This window comes from Anguilla rostrata, chromosome 16, assembly GCF_018555375.3.
Source record: "Anguilla rostrata isolate EN2019 chromosome 16, ASM1855537v3, whole genome shotgun sequence".
NCBI lineage: Eukaryota > Metazoa > Chordata > Actinopteri > Anguilliformes > Anguillidae > Anguilla > Anguilla rostrata.
The window spans coordinates 8,593,553-8,611,583 of record NC_057948.1 but is presented as its reverse complement, the minus strand read 5'-3'; the positions used below and the strand labels follow the sequence as shown (position 1 = coordinate 8,611,583).

General features: G+C 40.6%; 1 protein-coding gene across 1 annotated transcript in view; it reads left to right on the top strand.

The window, feature by feature from the left end:
* The window catches only part of LOC135241493 (synaptotagmin-7-like), a 176,904-nt gene that overhangs the window by 67,135 nt on the left and 91,738 nt on the right, over positions 1–18,031 (top strand). The window contains exon 2 of the mRNA XM_064311963.1: positions 2,865–2,968. Coding sequence (XP_064168033.1) covers positions 2,865–2,968 — 104 coding nt within the window. The remainder of the gene's footprint in view (positions 1–2,864; positions 2,969–18,031) is intronic.

Here is an 18,031-nt window from a genome sequence, read left to right as displayed (position 1 = left end):
CCATAAATCACTCCCTCTCAACCCCTGGCACCTCTTGTCTCTCTCTCTCTCTCTCTCTCTCTCTCTCTCTCTACCCCTCTATCCCCCTGTATCCACCATCTCTTTCCTCCCTCCCTTCATCTCTCTCTCTCTCTGTCTCTCTCTCACTTTCTCTATTTCTCCCCGTCCATTCAAACAGTAAACAAGTAGCAGTGACTCTCTGCCAGTGATTTGTGTGCATTTGACAGAGGCGTTTGCGTATTTTTGGAACTGTTTATTTCGATGTTTTATGGGAGTACTCCGAACCCAACAGTACCCCCGGCAGGCTGCTCTTCCCTGCTCAGCCAGACCCGCTATAAAAATAAACGGCGAAAAGCCGCCGAGATCAAAGCCGCGATCTCCGTAACGGCGAACCGCTCATCCGTAATGAATTATGTCCCGTAGCGCCGGTCCCCAACCGCGGCCTCCTCTTCATTTTAAAAATCAGCCGCTGATTTAGAGCCAGGCAACCAGGTGAGGTGAGTTACCTGTACAGTCGTAAATAAAGAGTTTAGTCATTACGTAAACCAGCAGACTGTACCCCACGTGAAATTATTGTAATGCGCAGCGCACTGCAAATTGTATTGCATCGCGGCGTAATGCTAAAACAAACATTAGAAGGTATTGACATGAACCGGAAGTCTTTATATGTATGTGTTCAGCTGAATTTTTCAGCGTATTGCTGTATAGTTACCAATGTGTGTGGCGCCAGGGTTCGAATTATGGGGGGGATTGGGGGGGTCTGACCCCCCTAATTAAGACTTGGACCCCCCCCACCAAAAGAGGTAAAAACAACAGGTCGGGGGGGTTGAAACATTTATATATCCTTCTTACCTGTAATCGTAAATATTACAATATATTTCCCATCAGTGGCATCACTAGGGTTGGTGTCTAGAAGGATCTAGAAGGTAAGAAGGATATATATAAATGTTTCGACCCCACCGACCTGTTGTTTTTACCTCTTTTGGGGGGGGTCCAAGTCTTAATTAGGGGGGTCAGACCCCCCCCCAATCCCCCCATAATTCGAACCCTGTGTGGAGCTCTTCATTAACCGCGCAATGGAAGACACACGCTTACCGTCTCATAAATCACCAAAAACTTCAAGAGTGATAAACAGTGCAGCTAGGGTGTTTGTTCCAAAACACTATTTTAGAATATTATTAGATTGATGAAAGTACAGCCAGAAATTTATGAATTCAATTAATAACTTTTAAAAATATTCATCCCTCATGAATAATCAAATCATAACACATTTTAATATATATCCAGCTGTGACAGAACACGATTACATTACAAAGCCCCAAAGCAGTCTTTCAACCAACTGACAAATTCGCACACTGAACTGCATTCAAATCCAAAAATTTGTGGCAACTCTGTTACCACCAATTTTAATAAAGAATTGTTATTTAATGGAAACGATTGTATCATTTTCCCATCATAATCACAATACCTTTTCAACCTAACAATAAAATTCACATTTTTTAATCAACGGCTATCTCTTTGTTTATATCTTTTTTCTCATCTTGTTGTGTCACCGGATATTGAAACATGCGTAAAGACTCGATCAAATATCTGTGTTTTGGGGCATGTCGTGATTGTGTACCATATCTCTCAAACCTTCTGCGTATTTTTATATCTGAGGCTGCCTTGTGACTGCAAATGTCCCCTACGGGGGAAACAGCTATTGGTAACATTTTACGGTGCAGTTCCATTTCCTAGCATTGCGTACGTACTGTAAATAAGTTCAAAGATCATGCAAAACATCCGATGATGAACTTGCCGATGGCTTAGTGAACATTCATTAATTAAGCTGTATTAGAATATTAAAATATAGAATGATGAGAAAAGGCCATTAAACCCATTAGTAACACTTACTTTTAAAGTTGCCTATGCACTTGGTGTTTATCAGATAAATATCCGTCAAAAATATCTATTTATTGGCTAATTACCACTGGTAAAAAAAAAAGTAAATACAAAGAAACTAAAACTGAAACGCTTAGAAACACCTCTATAACCCATCAACGGAAGTGACTACCTTGTTGTCAAAAGTTTAGGTTAGTTATAGCTTGAGTTTAATTGTGTACTTCCTAGAGAATCAGATATTACTTAATTGGAAAGTAAGTATTGTATAATTTCCTAAGAAGTACACAATTACACTCAGGCAATAACCAACATAAACCTTTGATAACTAAAATATTTAATTGATAAGTAATGGAACAGGCCCTTCTGAATTGATAAGTAATGGAACAGGTCCTTCTGAGTATTTCAGTTTAAGTATTTACCTATTTTTTGTACCAGTGGAAAAGACTCAATTATGCGCTATTCTTACCACATATTTCCCTGGTAAATACCTAGTACCTAGAGAACTGTAAAAGGAAGTGTTGTCAGACCATCTAGGTTCATTGTTCACCTATAGTCTACTGTGGGGCTACCAGGCCGTGGTCCCGCATGGTCTGCTGGTTTTTATTTAATTCTCAACGATGAAAACCAGCAGACTCTACGGCTCTCCAGGCCCGGGGCTGTGGAGCTCTAAGGGTCAAGCCTATTTAAATGACCCAGCCTCTGCCTCTGTCTCTGCTACACGTTCACGGCTAACTTGCTCATGTTAACTAAGGACTAATGTTCAGGCCTCTATTTAACCAGCATGTGCCCCTAACTCTGGTAAGTTTGTTTCTGCGATAGCTGAACTCACCAAACTATAGCTGGCCTTTAATTTTTCGTCATGTCTATGAGCATATGTTGATTGGATGCTAACCTTTGGTTAGCGCTCGTTAATAGAACCATGTTGCCATGTTAAGTTAACTTTCACAGAAACCCCCACTCCCCCCCCCTCTCTCTCTCCGCAGGCTCAGTCTCTCTCAGTGTGTTCCTCGTGTCCCTGGCAGTGACTGTGTGCACCGTGTGGCTGGTCACCCTGTGCGGGGTCTGTGGCTGGTGCCAGAGGAAACTGGTGAGTGACTCGCACCTCTTACCGACCAATAGCACAGCTCCTGCACAAGCAGGAAATAGCTTACCGACTAATAGCACAGCTCATCCACAAACAGGATATAGCTTACCGACTAATAGCACAGCTCCTGCACAAGCAGGAAATAGCTTACCGACTAATAGCACAGCTCATCCACAAACAGGAAATAGCTTACCGACTAATAGCACAGCTCATCCACAAACAGGATATAGCTTACCGACCAATAGCACAGCTCATCCACGAACAGGAAATACCTTACCGACCAATAGAACAGCTCATCCACGAACAGGAAATAGCTTACCGACCAATAGCACAGCTCATCCACGAACAGGATATAGCTTACCGACCAATAGCACAGCTCCTCCACAAACAGCACATAGCTTACCGACCAATAGCACAGCTCCTCCACAAACAGAATATAGTTTACCGACCAACAGCAAAGCTCATACTCAAACAGAATGTAGCTTACCGACCAATCGCACAGCTCATACACAGAGTATAGCTTACCGCCCAATAGCTCATCCAGACACACACACACACACACACACAAAGGATTCAGCTTACTTAGGTATGTTCCCAGGCATTCAGTTATATGTAGAAGGCATACACCATGCACAGTGTATGAATACATATGTTTTATGTTTTAACACTGAACATATATTTACATGTCACAGTGAATTAATATGGAATCAAACTGGGGGAATATATTCTTGATTGGTGTCTGCTTGTATTAACTTCAATGACACTCCTCACTGGATTAAAAAAAACCCGCTTAAAATCTTCTCTCTGAATGGCCAATCAACACCTCTTCATACAAGTCAATGTCAGATAAAGGGCCAACTCTATTCACTTTGTGGTGTACTGAAATGGAAACGATTAACATAAATATTACTGTCTAATCTGCAGCCCAAACAGTGGAATGGACTTTGGGCTGTGTGAAAGCTCCACTCAAAGGCAGTGACAAATGGACTATCTGACCTCTTCCTTTGTGTCCGGACTTATAATGCAGCATGAAATGCGATTGGTTAAAAGGACATGGGCGTTCATTAAGCAGAGCTGAATAGGAAATTGGCCCCTTGACTTCGCGGCTTCCTTGAGTGTCACGTCTTTGATTTTTGAGAGCCGAATACTGTGGGCCTCTAAAATAGTCGGGATCACCGGTGAATATTTTCAGTTCATTTATCTGGTGCCAACTCCAGTCTTGAAATAGATGGAGGGCTGTGGTGGGCTGGCAGGTTAGGAGACAGAGCTTTGAAGTGATAATGTATGACTTGCATTAGGGCGGGAGTTACTGGAAGGCCATTGAAAATGACTACATTACCCACAATCCCCCTCAAGGTTATTGACATGCTTTATTATCATAGCTCAAGAAAAACCACCTGAAATTAAGAATTCTGTCCACCTATCATCATCTGACCGGTTTATTTTTGTCTCAGCTTACACGTTTTTGTTTGTAAAAAAGTAAAAAGTTTCAAAATGTGCTATTCTTACTGGTTAATGCTGACAAGCGGTATAGAAGAAAAAACTAACTCAAGTACACACAAAAACAAAACGGAAGCACACACATCTGCATGCACACTCACATGTACATACACACATGTAATTGTAAACACACATGCGTATGTGCACACACACACACTTGTACACGCCCATACATACACGCACACACACACACACACACACTATGTGTTTTCTGCTGTAGTAATTCAGCAGTCCTAATTAACTGTTGGCCTAAGGCTGTACCCGCCTGCTTGATAAACTGCTCCACAGGGAGGGTCAAGCATAGATACACATGCCACACACTGTACACAGAGTACTGTACTGGGGATAAGGGGTGTCGGCTTCACTATTACTCTGTGGATAATGTATATAACAACTTCAGTATTACTGAGTGGATAATGGATATTACAGCTTCAGTATTACTACCTGAGTGGACAATGGATATTACACCTTCAGTATTACTAACTGAGTGGATAATGTAAATTACAGCTTCAGTATTACTACCTGAGTGGATAATGGATATTACAGTTTCAGTATTACTGTTTCAGTGGATAATGGATATTACAGTTTCAGTATTACTGAGTGGATAATGGATATTACAGCTTCACTAATACTACCTGAGTGGATAACGGATATTACGGCTTCAGTATTACTAACAGAGTGAATAATGAATATTACAGTTTCAGTATTACCGCTTGAATGGATAAGGCATATCAGAGCTTCAGTATGACTAACTGAGTGGATAATGGATATTACAGCTTCAGTATTACTAACTGAGTGGATAATGGATATTACAGCTTCAGTATTACTTACAGAGTGGATAATGTATATTACAGTTTCAGTATTACTGTTGGAATGGATAAGGTATATCAGAGCTTCCGTATGACTAACTGAGTGGATAATGGATATTACAGTTTCAGTGTTACTGTTTCAGTGGATAATGGATATTACAACTTCAGTATTACTACCTGAGTGGACAATGGATATTGCAGGTTCAGTATTACTGAGTGGATAATGGAAATTACATTTTCAGTATTACTGAGTGGATAGTGCACATTACAGTTTCAGTATTATTGTTTCTGTGGATAATGGATATTACAGCTTCAGTAATATTACCTGAGTGGACAATGGATATTGCAGCTTCAGTATTACTGAGTGGATAATGGATATTTCAGCTTCAGTATTATTACCTGAGTGGACAATGGATATTGCAGCTTCAGTATTACTGAGTGGATAATGGATATTTCAGCTTCAGTATTATTACCTGAGTGGATAATGGATATTGCAGGTTCAGTATTGCTGAGTGGATAATGGAAATTACATTTTCAGTATTACTGAGTGGATAATGGATATTTCAGCTTCAGTATTATTACCTGAGTGGATAATGGATATTGCAGCTTCAGTATTACTACCTGAGTGGATAATGGATATTACAGTTCCAGTATTACTGAGTGGATAGTGGATATTACAGCTTCAGTATTACTAACTGGGTGGATAATGGATATTGCAGTTTCAGTATTACTACCTGAGTGGACAGTGGATATTACAGCTACAGTATTACTGAGTGGATAATGGAAATTACATTTTCAGTATTACTGAGTGGATAATGGATATTTCAGCTTCAGTATTATTACCTGAGTGGATAATGGATATTGCAGCTTCAGTATTACTACCTGAGTGGATAATGGATATTACAGTTCCAGTATTACTGAGTGGATAGTGGATATTACAGCTTCAGTATTACTAACTGGGTGGATAATGGACATTGCAGTTTCAGTATTACTGTTTCTGTGGATAATGGATATTACAGCTTCAGTATTACTGAGTGGATAATGGATAGTACAGTTTCAGTATTACTGAGTGGATAGTGGACATATCAGCTTCACTATTACTAACTGAGTGGATAATGGATATTGCAGCTTCAGTATTACTACCTGAGTGGATAATGGATATTACAGTTCCAGTATTACTGAGTGGATAGTGGATATTACAGCTTCAGTATTACTAACTGGGTGGATAATGGATATTGCAGCTTCAGTATTATTACCTGAGTGGACCGTGGATATTACAGCTACAGTATTACTGAGTGGATAATGGATATTACAGCTTCACTATTACTAACTGAGTGGATAATGGATATTACCGCTTCAGTATTACTGTTTGAGTGGGTAGGAGCTACAGTATTACTAACTGAGTAGATAAGGGACGTTTACTGCTTCAGTATAACTATCACACTGAAGCATGCTGATGCTTTGCATAATAACTGTGCACCAGTCTTAACAAAAAATAAAACCTGTGGTAAAACACAGAAGCTTAAATGCTGAGGCTGATGTTTTCTGATGCACCTGGCAGCAGCATGCATTTAAACCCGAATGCTGATTTAGATATTTAACTGGCTTGACAGTGCTCTGATATGTGAAGCCCAGATGCTGAACTGTTGGCACACTAATGCCTGAACTTTAATGCACACAAGAATACTGGCCATCATGGGTGGATGGACAACACCCACAACAGCCCATCGGCAAACACCAGGCTGGCAAAAACATGTCCGCACGCACCCATGCAAAAAAAGCACATTTACAATGCAATATATTTATTTTCATAAAATCTATTGCCAGAAGCAGATCTTTTGTATGTTACTGAAAGTATATATATCATGCATACATGTAACAGCATGAAAAACATACAATAAAATACAGAATTCAATATAATTACGGGCATTTAACACTTATTTATTTTCTGTATATTTTTTAAAAATCTGAGTAATACATTTAGAGATCTATTTTATTTGCGTTTGCGTTTTGTGTGGGTAGCCTTACAAATTAGCACAGTAACGAGCTCAGGCTGTGCGAAGATGAGGAGAGTGATGAAGAAGACGGAACTGGAGAGAGGGACGGGGGGAGGGTGGTGGCGGACGGCGTCGGCCACGGCGACGGACACGCCCGCTTCCTGCCCTGACTGTGTGTTTGGAATGTTGCAGGAGAGGCGGGTCCACGGGGGCGGGACTGCGGCAGAGTACTTCCTGTTCTGAGGTGCAGCCTGTTTCTGAAACCCCCCCCCACACCCCCACCCCACCCGCCGCCACAGTACATGCTGCATGGTGACAAGGACATGGTACAGCACTCTGCCACTGCATGTACCCACAATGCACTGCTGCCTGAGTCTTTACCGGTGCACGTCCCAGTGAGGCCGTTTTGAAGTGTCGCGCTGAAACAGCTCCCGAGTTCTAGGCCGTGGGCCCCTGGCTGCGCTGTCTGCCGGTTGAAACGCGCTTAATGAATTGCAAATCGCCGAAAGTTTCGAGTTTGAAAGTGATTTGAGTCACACGTGCTTGCCAGAAAGAGGGGAGGGGGTTGTGGGCAATTGCCGGAATGGGGCATGGGGGCATGACTCTCTTCCAGTGTTTGCTTTGTTTGAAAGATTTATGCATCTCTTAATGCTGGTCAGTGAATGGTGCCGTTAATCACACATTATTTCCAGTGTGACAGGTTTGTGTGAAAGCCTTGAACCCTGTTAAACCTGTAAAGTGATGCACAGTACTAATGCTCATTCTGCTGTGCACAGAAAATAATGAATATGTGTGTCTCTGAATAGATACAGCACAATGAGATACAGCACAGTCAGGTACAGCACAGTGAGATTCAACACAATCAGGTACAGCACGGTGAGATTCAGCACAGTGAGATACAGCACAGTCAGGTACAGCACAGTGAGCTTCAACACAATCAGGTACAACACAGTGAGATTCAGCATAGTGAGATACAACACGGTGAGATTCAGCACAGTCAGGTACAGCACAGTGAGATGCAGCACAGTTACATAGATACAGCACAGTGAGATTCAGCATAGTGAGATAAAACACAGAGATTCAGCACAGTCAGGTACAGCACAGTAAATACAGCACAGTGAAATTCAGCACAGTCAGGTACAGCACAGTAAATACAGCACAGTGAGATACAGCACTGTGATGTACACAACAGTGAGATTTAGCACAGTCAGGTACAGCACAGTAAATACAGCACAGTGAGATTCAGCACAGTAAATACAGCACAGTCAGGTACAGCACAGTTTGATACAGCACAGTGACATTCAACACAATCAGGTACAGCACAGTGACAGTGGATCTGTGCTGAAAATATCCCATCTCTTTTAAAGTGCGCTTCACAGATTTGTGTGCTCGTCTGTCATTCCTCCTCTTTTCTTTTTCTCTCTCTCATATTCTCCATGGCAACACTACTTTCTCAATAAATCATTAAAGCAGTGGTTTCCAACCCTGTTCCTGTAGATCTGCATTCCTGTAGGCTTTCATTTCAACCCTTATATGGCACACCTGACTCTACCAATTAGCAGCTCAATGAATTCTTTAGCTGTTGAATGTGATATGCTTTCTTGGGGTTGGAGTGAAAACCTGTGAATGGTTGATCTCCAGGAACAGGGTTGGGAACCACTATTAAAGAGTGAGAGTTCATGAGTATAATTAGATCACCTTACATGCATTGATAATTATACACAACCTTGACTGTCGTATATCCATTGCACTATAAACACCTCAAACACTTCAGCAGAATCACAGACATATACAAAAAAAGACATGCACACACACATGCATGCACACACACATGCACATCAGTTACAAATGTTTGTGCAGTTGTGATGGGATGGGAGAATGAGATTTCGTGAAACAAAAACGAGTGAAGAAGAAATAGTCTTTCAAAAATTCTGCAGCTACAGTCTATCTGTTGACCAAGGGCCAAGTTACTTGAAACAATGTGAGTGATTTGAAGCAGTGGTGGTCTTGGCAATGGAACCTTTTGATTGGCGTAGGCAAGTCAGGGATTGACAGCTCGTCGTGGCTCCACCCACCAAGGTGCTTGTGGTACTCTCATGTCACAGCCATAAGGTATTACTAAGGCCAGTGAATTTTTTATTCTTACACCCACAAGCACAACCTCTTCATTTTTAAGAAATTCATAATGCCTCTTTCCACACTCTCCTTGTTTAAAATTACATGCGAATGCATTATTTAAGTATGCACATTATTAATATATATTTTTTTTGTAATTCAATTTCTATTGAGGGATCAGGCACTAATACAAGTGTCTCTTGCAATCAGTCATTCCCTTAGTAAAAACCCCTCAACGCCTCATTCCTATGTTGAATGAGGTTAACCTTTTGACATCCGCCATGCTGATAAGAAACAAGGGACTCTACTTTCCTGAATAGTGAATATTACATTATTGGTCAATATTTATTACATTATTGGTTTTATTTTTTACCAACCAGATAATGTAATAAATGACCAGTAATGTAATCATTTGCCACTGCGTTACATTATTAGTCAATTTATGACATTATTGAACTTCATTACATTTTTGTCGCCACTCAGAGCAACATTTTATTACATGTATCAGTCAGTACCTGCATTGTCTGTCAGCAATTACGTTATTAGTTGTTACATACCATATGTTGGTCAGTAGAGTGGAAAACAGCAGCAGCAGGGAATTTTTAAGTTCTTACACAATTCAACATATACTTGGTAACTGAATATGCAGATTATGAAATTATTTATCGTACATCTTTTTCCAAACTCTGAGAATAGTGTTTTTAAAGGTCTTTTAATTCAGCTTTTCAAATCCATTTAAATAGTGGCAACCGAGCTGTCGCCAGTTAAGGAGTCTAAAACAGCATCATTCAATGGCTAGCGTTGGATTCATCGGAAGCTTCTTATTTAACGTGCGTCACCGTTTAACGAATAGAACACAACTCTGTAAGACATACTGTAACAAGTCCCACAAAACCACACAGGCACGGAGCTATAAGGTGCACACCGTAAGATTTACCGGACCACAATACTGTCACTCACCATCGTTGAAGTTGTGTAGCTGTTCATGAGCGTATGTATCTGTCATGGACTCGCCGGTCTCACTGCAGGCAGCACAGACAAAGGTTAGGACTGATCACGTAACTGCCCACGGGTGCGACTGCCAGCCGGCTAAACCACTCCCCAATCTCTCCGCCTGCAGCCGGCACCACAACCACGCCACCCCCCCACACATACATTATGCTGATTTTAGACATCATGTTAATGTTGGACAGTATAACGTTGAGTGGAAAACAGTAACAACAAGGACATTTTTTCTAGTTCTTACACAATTCAACATAATTTGCATATCGTTTACAGTTTGAGGAGATGACAATTTGCATGCTATCCTGAATTACCAGGGGTGGGATATGGAAGGCCATATCTGTTTCTGTTGTATTTACCGATACCCTGCTTCATATGGCCAGTTAGCCCTATCCGCCAATGCTTGTTCACTTTTAGATTAGACTGTGTTTCATATAGGGGCACAAGAAGAACCTTTTAGCTGCAATTCGTGAGCGTATCAATAATTGTTGCTAAATGTCAATGTGCACGGTTGGATGGAGCCTGTCATCAAATCCAGAAACAGGTTTAACCCTCCAGGCATAGGGTTCACCAGTTCTGCTGTAAACTTCTTTTTTTATTTTTCCGTACATAAGAAACGGGCCGTTGCAAGCGATTGCTCTCTCACTGCATGCATTTTTCTTGCACAGCCAGTACCAATATCCACATGCACCTCCTCTTTGGTGTTGCTTCAGAGTCTTATGATCACGCTTGTTCACGCCTAAGATCATTGTTTTCAAAGCTTTGCGTGAGGAGGGCGTCATTGACAGGTACACTCTCAGAAATTCAGTTGCAATTCATTAAATAAGCTTGAAAATCACAGTCCCACTAGTTCAGGAGAAAACTCATCAGTGTTTTAATGAAATTGTGCGCTGGGGTAATTTGCTCATTTCAAAGCACCCACTGAAGCATTTGAATGAATATTCATTCATTGCTCATGAATATGCAGATAGTGACATGATTTATCATACATCCTTTTCTGAACTCTGAGAAAAATGTTTTAAAGGCTACTTTAACTCAACCTTTCAAGTCCCTTAAATTAGCAGCAACTCAGCTGTCACCAATTAAGGAGTCCAAAACACCATCTTTCTATCCTTAGCTCATGGAGCATTAGTTTCACTGAAAGCATCTTACTTAACGTGCATCACCTTTAAATGATTCGTGCCTGACTTTATAAGGCATTCATTATGTTAACGTTAGATGTTCAAATGTGAAAGGTTGTGTCTCTCCTTGAACTGGCAGAACAAATGAAAATGAAATATGCTGTTTTATAAAATGTGCACAGATGGCATACATTAGGAAACTTTGAGAATATATAAACATAAATAGATAAAAAATTAAATGGTTTGGTAACATACTATGAATGGTTTTGTTCATGAGAGCCACGAACCTCTTTCACCAGCACTACATAGCACCTTCATAAATGCTACATAAGCACTCATGAATGCTCATGCCCATTACCGCAAACAGGCATACGGTTTATGTCATGTCACTTTTGATGCAACAAGTGACACAAAATCTATGGCTATATGCAGTTATTGACAGAAACATGTATAAATAGCACATTACATTTTACACTTATGGAGGAGTTATATAACTCTAATGAAGCACCATCCGTAGAAGGTGATACCGAATGTTTTTCTGATTGTTGCTCATTTTAGTCTGCTTGAATCCAAGTGCCGGATTGATGTGAATCAAGTGTTCTTTTACGCAAACATTTTACAGTTCGCAAAGGCTGACTGCTTGAGAGTTTCCACCATGGAGGCCAAATGCATGATAAATGGGAACAGTAACAGTATTGATACTGCTTATCCAATCTCTGTAAGCCTGTCAAAGCGGGTTACCCTTTGCAGTACAAACGGGTGCTCACCTGTTCACTTCTGAATGGTGTCCTAAGATCTTTAGTCTGCATCCACCGTACGCCATCAAAGACACACACTTCAGGTTTATATAATGTTGATCCGGTGGAATGTTTACCAACGGCCATTGCACTCTTCATCAAACCCTGCTGACTCCCGGTCACCTCAGTCAACACAGTCTGTGTTCCTTTGGGAGTCTGATAAGGGGGCAGACTTCTGTAAAACCACCCTACAGTATACATACACTGTAATGAATACACTGTATACAACACTAATTCCGGCCGCACATTCTACACCTACTTCAAACTTGTTCTAAAACCTCCCCGCAATGCAAACTAGGGCTGCCCACAGTCCCGTTTCAGTTAAGGACGTCATGTATTTCATCGAAGAACGAATCGCCAGGACGCCCTCTATTACGTATATTGCGCTTTTTTAAATTACATGCCAGATCTGGCGTGCTATGTGGGTACCGTGCATTGAAAATGCAATTATTATGATAAATAATAGAGCATTAAGCAATATTAAATGAATAAGTGTTATGTTACTCAGACCATCTGACCCTGTGAAAAATATTGGATCTGGTCACCGTAGCAACCACCGCATGCTGGCAGACCTATTGCAGCCTGGCATCCTGCAAGCGTCATTCTGAGCTGAATTTGTCCCGCTGCGCACTGGTGCACGCATGTTTGTGTTATGCACAGGCTTTGCATGCAGAGTATTATGCAGCAGTTGTGCTGCATGGTAATGCTGCTGTTTAAGGGCAGGTGCTTGTTGGAACTTGTCAACCTTAAGATGACCGGGAAATTTAAACAGGAAATGTTCGAACTCAAGGCTGTGCATGGTTGGTGCAGGGTGCGTTTTAGGAAGCGTAGTGAGCTCCATAATGTTTGGAACAAAGACATATATTTTCTTGATTGTCTTGATTTCTTTATTAGTATGTAATAATGTCTCCAAGGGCAGGCACGATGCAAGGTTATCAGCATCACAACAGAAATTAGTTGTCAATACATAATGTAGCACACATACAGTATGTTACACACCAAAAACCGTAAAGAACTATAGTAGGAGCAAATGTAGTGTATTTTATGAATTACCAGCTTTTATTGACAGATGTTGTCTGTGCCATGTGTTTTTTAATAAATACTTTTCTTGGTTCCAATGCAAGCCAGTCCAACATTGACAGACAATCCCTTGCCAAGCCAGTCGAAGAAAGTTGAAGTATAGGCCTTTTCTGGAGTACTAAATATAGTATGGTTTGGAATTTTGTGAATTCTGCAAAAAAGTCCACACTGTAAAAAAATCTCTAGGTGTTTCAACCATTTATTTTTAGTAACTAATCGCACAGCTTTTTTTGAGTTAACTCAACTTTTCTGTTCAAATTGTTTTCTGAATTTAAATATTTTAGTTCATCCAAACTTGGCTCCAATTTAAAATGGTATGTTTGCTTAACTAATGCAATTATTCAGTCAAATAAAAGGAATGTGTTAGATCCATGTGTCACATGCCCATTCAACTAGAAATTATTCTTTGAGCATCTTAACTAGAAAAGAATGAGTTACTAAACAATTGAAGCCATTAACGTGAAATTCTAAATTGGATATGGTGTACTAAAATGTACTGATACACTGAATTCAATGAATAAAACTGAATTGTATCATCTTCTTGACTCACCTAGCAAGCTAGCAACTTTGCTAGTTAGCTAGCTTGCAACTTTGCCGATGTTATCTAGCTACCATACCAGAAAGTCTTCACATTCTGCTTTGCAAAAATAACTTTACTGGGCACTACAAATTGTGGATATGCGGACTTTAACTAGTCTGTCCAACGTGTTGCTGATCAGTTTCATTTTCCTGTATCGAGGTTTGGCACCGCATGTGATATGCTTCATCTCCGACTCGGGTCATGTGACTCATTGTGTGAGAGGAAAGAGAAGGTATCGAGCGGATTAAACGCACATGTGACCCTGAAAGCCTTGACTGAGTTAAGATCTGTCGGCCCAGTCGACATCTGGTGTTGCTAAGTTCATATGAATTTGAGACTTTATTCAACATTTTTATAGAAGAACTTGACTAACACAAAACATAAATAAGCCCGTACAAAAATGTTCATGCAACTTCAGTATTTTAGCTATCCCAACATTTCAGCAGTTGGTTTTGTTACAGTGCATGCACCAGTGGTTTTGGTTTTCACCTTATAATCAGCTGACACTTGTTTAACCAACTGATTTATTTAATCAGTTAAGCACTAAGTAAGAAGGACATGTGCATCTTTCAGTTCTCCAGGATCAGGGTTAAAATACTAGCGAGAGTTACTTAAGCCAGAATCAACACATTTACAATACCTTAGTAAAGGAACAGCTTACACTTAACTCCGTACTGTATGAGGTAGCCAACTGGCTGCCTCTTACTGTCTACTATAATATCCATCATTGCTTGACACAGGGGAGGTTATTCCCATAAAACATTCCAAACATTGCTAAATATCCAAGACGTTCCTCCTGTTCACCCATTGAAAGCCCACCCCCGCCCCCCCCCCCGCCCGCATCATTGACTCCAATACACTTGTGGTCTGAATCTTCCCTTCTCTCTTAAAACCTCCATACACACCCTGTTGCTGTCTTCCTCTGAGCTGCTGGATTGATATGCTCATTGAAAATTACTGGAACGACTGATAATGTGATTAAACGAGCTTTATGCCTTCCTGTTCTTGCCGTTTAATAAGTGGGATGTACTTATCAACATGTTGTAGCTAATGAGCTTATTTATGCCAGAAATTGCCTTTAAACAGAATAGCATGCAAACGATAAATAAATGCAAGCTGCACAGTCAATTATTTACTGTAAAACCAGCTCTGATTCAGTCATTTTAACACTAATGCAGTACTTGTGACTTCAGGTAGGCTCATAACATTTCAGCTGGAGTCAATTTGAAACTGCGAAATAAGTATTTTTGGATGTCAGACTTATTTTGGCTCAGATTAAAGTGCAGAAGCCAAACTGTGTTCGAGAGCACGGCGAATGTGTGGCCTCTGGTTGAAGCCGGGTCTCTGTCGGGATATGCTCTAGCCAATTTGAAACAGGCTTGATTGAACTCCACGTCGATACATTTAATCATCGCGTGTGCCTAAATGAGCATGGATGCAGTGTAATCGCAGAAATTAATTCATTAATTCTTTCTCTCCAAACCAAAACTCCCACAGTTTCCCAGTTCAGGCACCTGTGCGATGCTGAGAATGAAGCCGTTTGATAATTTTAATGAAGTGCACTTAGCTAATCAGCCAGCGGGGGCGGGGGCGGGAGAGGGGGTGGGAGAGGGGTTGGGGGGTGCTAGATGGATGAACAGACTTAAAGCTCGCTAATTCAAGCAAACACAGCTGGGTAGAGAGATGTCCCCCGCCCCCCCCCCCCACTCCGTTGTCTCTCATTTTCCTCTCAGTCTGTACCCCTCCCTCTCTCCCACTCTCTCCCCATCTCTCTCTCCTGTTCTTATCCCCTCTCTCTCTCTGTCGTTCTACTGCATTGCCCTTTTCTGTCTCTGTTACCGCTCATTTATCTTCTATATCTCGCCGCTCACTGCCTTTCACAGTGCAATTCAACATGCGTTATTAGCATGTAATAACACTCTTTTCACAGCGAAACGCCATTATCTTTATTACCATGAAATAATGGTCTTTTCAAAGTGAAAAGCAATACATTGTATTAGCATGTAATCACGCTCTTTTCACAGCGAAATACAACATGTAATGATAGCCTTCAGAATGAAATTCAATGAGCTTTATTAGCATGTAATAACACTCCTCTCACAATGAAAAGCATTATCCTTTTACCTTGTAATAATACTCATTTCTCAGTGTAATTCAATAAGCTTAAATAGTCTAATCAGTGGCGAACTGATGTTGAGGGGGGGGGCGTCTCTTCGTCTGCTTGAAGAATTATTGTCCCAGCTAGGTATGGTGTTATGCCCCCCTTCTCTGACAAATTGTTTACATAATGTGTTTATATGTTATCTTTTAGGCGTTTACCTTTTCGATGCTATCCTTCTTTCCCCATCTATTGTTATTATGTGTGGCAATCATTTCCCTGGCCCACTCATATACTGATAACATTCTTTTCTCAGTGAAATTCAGTAAGCTTTATTAGTATGTAATAACAGTCTGACAGTGAAAGTCAAAATGCTTTATTAGCATGTAATCCTCTTTTCACAATTAAATTCAGTACAGTTTATTAGCATGTAACCATACCCTGAAATTCAACATGCTTTATTAGCATATAACACTTTTCTCTCAATAAAAGTCAATATGCTTTATTAGTATGTAATGATACTCTCTTCAGATTGAAATTTTTCATTAACATGTAATAATGCATCTCACAATGAAAGTCAATAAGCTTTATTAGTATTTAATACTGGTCTTTTCACAGGGAAATTCAGTAAGCTGTATTTGCATATTTTAATTGTCCTGCTATATTACATCTTGCAGAGAGAACTTGGCGCTTTAATGTTTATTTAATTAATTCTATACACAATTCTATGTACAAAACAATTTCTAACCTGCTTTGTGTAGCCATTTTAATGACCAGGGCCTGTCAGACTGCAAACAGCTTGACAAGTTCAAGTTGTGGTATTTGTGCCAGCTTTCAATAATGTAAGTTGTGTAAACTGTGTAAAATTTTAAATCCTCTTAAAGGGGAATTCAAGAACAGAACAACATTTAGCTCACTTTAAGATTTAGTGAATTTAACTGGTTACTTCTCTCTGTGTGTCTGGCCAAAGCGATCTCTGTACAGATATTAGCTACGAAAGGTGCAAATTTTGGTAGGGGTGTACACAGGGGTTTAGCACAAAATTCTGGGCCCTATGCATAAGCAGTCTCTGTGGGCCCCCTTCCTCTCTTGATCCATGTCTCTCACGCATTATTCCAGGCTTTTCGAGGGCCCTCCCCCCATTCGGGTCCTGGGTAGTTAGTCCCACTTTTCCCCCCACTACAATGCCCCTGGGTATACATCATAATGATGTTCACCTCTACCCCCCCTGATTTATTAAGAACTACAGTAGGGGGGGGGGGGGGGGGGGGTTTCAATTTGGAGATATCGCTGATGACGGCGAAGGGGGAATTGACCAAACTCATGATAAAGAGAGATTCGGGTTAGCTGCTGTCCCACTGTAAACGGTATTAGCTTGCAAGCTAGCTAGCGTAGTGGCCTTTTCTGATGAGGATCTACTGTCCTTGTATGATCTGGGGATATCCATTGTATGGATACCGAAGCATGTTAGCAGGGTAGTTCAGATACTGTGTGCGGTGAAATCACTGATCTCCGAAAAATGTTGGCCAAATCTAACACTTCCCACATCGATACTACTTTAAAAAAATAAATAAAATTAAAGTTTAGGCATATTATTGTAAATTATATAGCTAGCTAGCAAGCTTCATCCCACGTCAAACAGGCTCAAGTTGGCTAACATTAACCTTACTCTCTAGTTTTGTTTTCCTACTGCTGCAGTATGCAGTAGGCAACGACCTGACAATAGCATGCCATTGCTCCAGCATCACACTGCCACAATTCCATCTACCATACACACATTATATAGCCACATGTAGACTACTGTCTACATATTAGACATGTATTACTGGCAGTAATACATCATTTAACATGCATGTTTGTGTCTTTTGCAGTGGGTTAACTGCACAAATCTTGTTGAAGTCATGTACAATTATTATTTATATTTGATAAGTACTTCAGAATCTCACCCAGAGACTTAAGGAAAGACA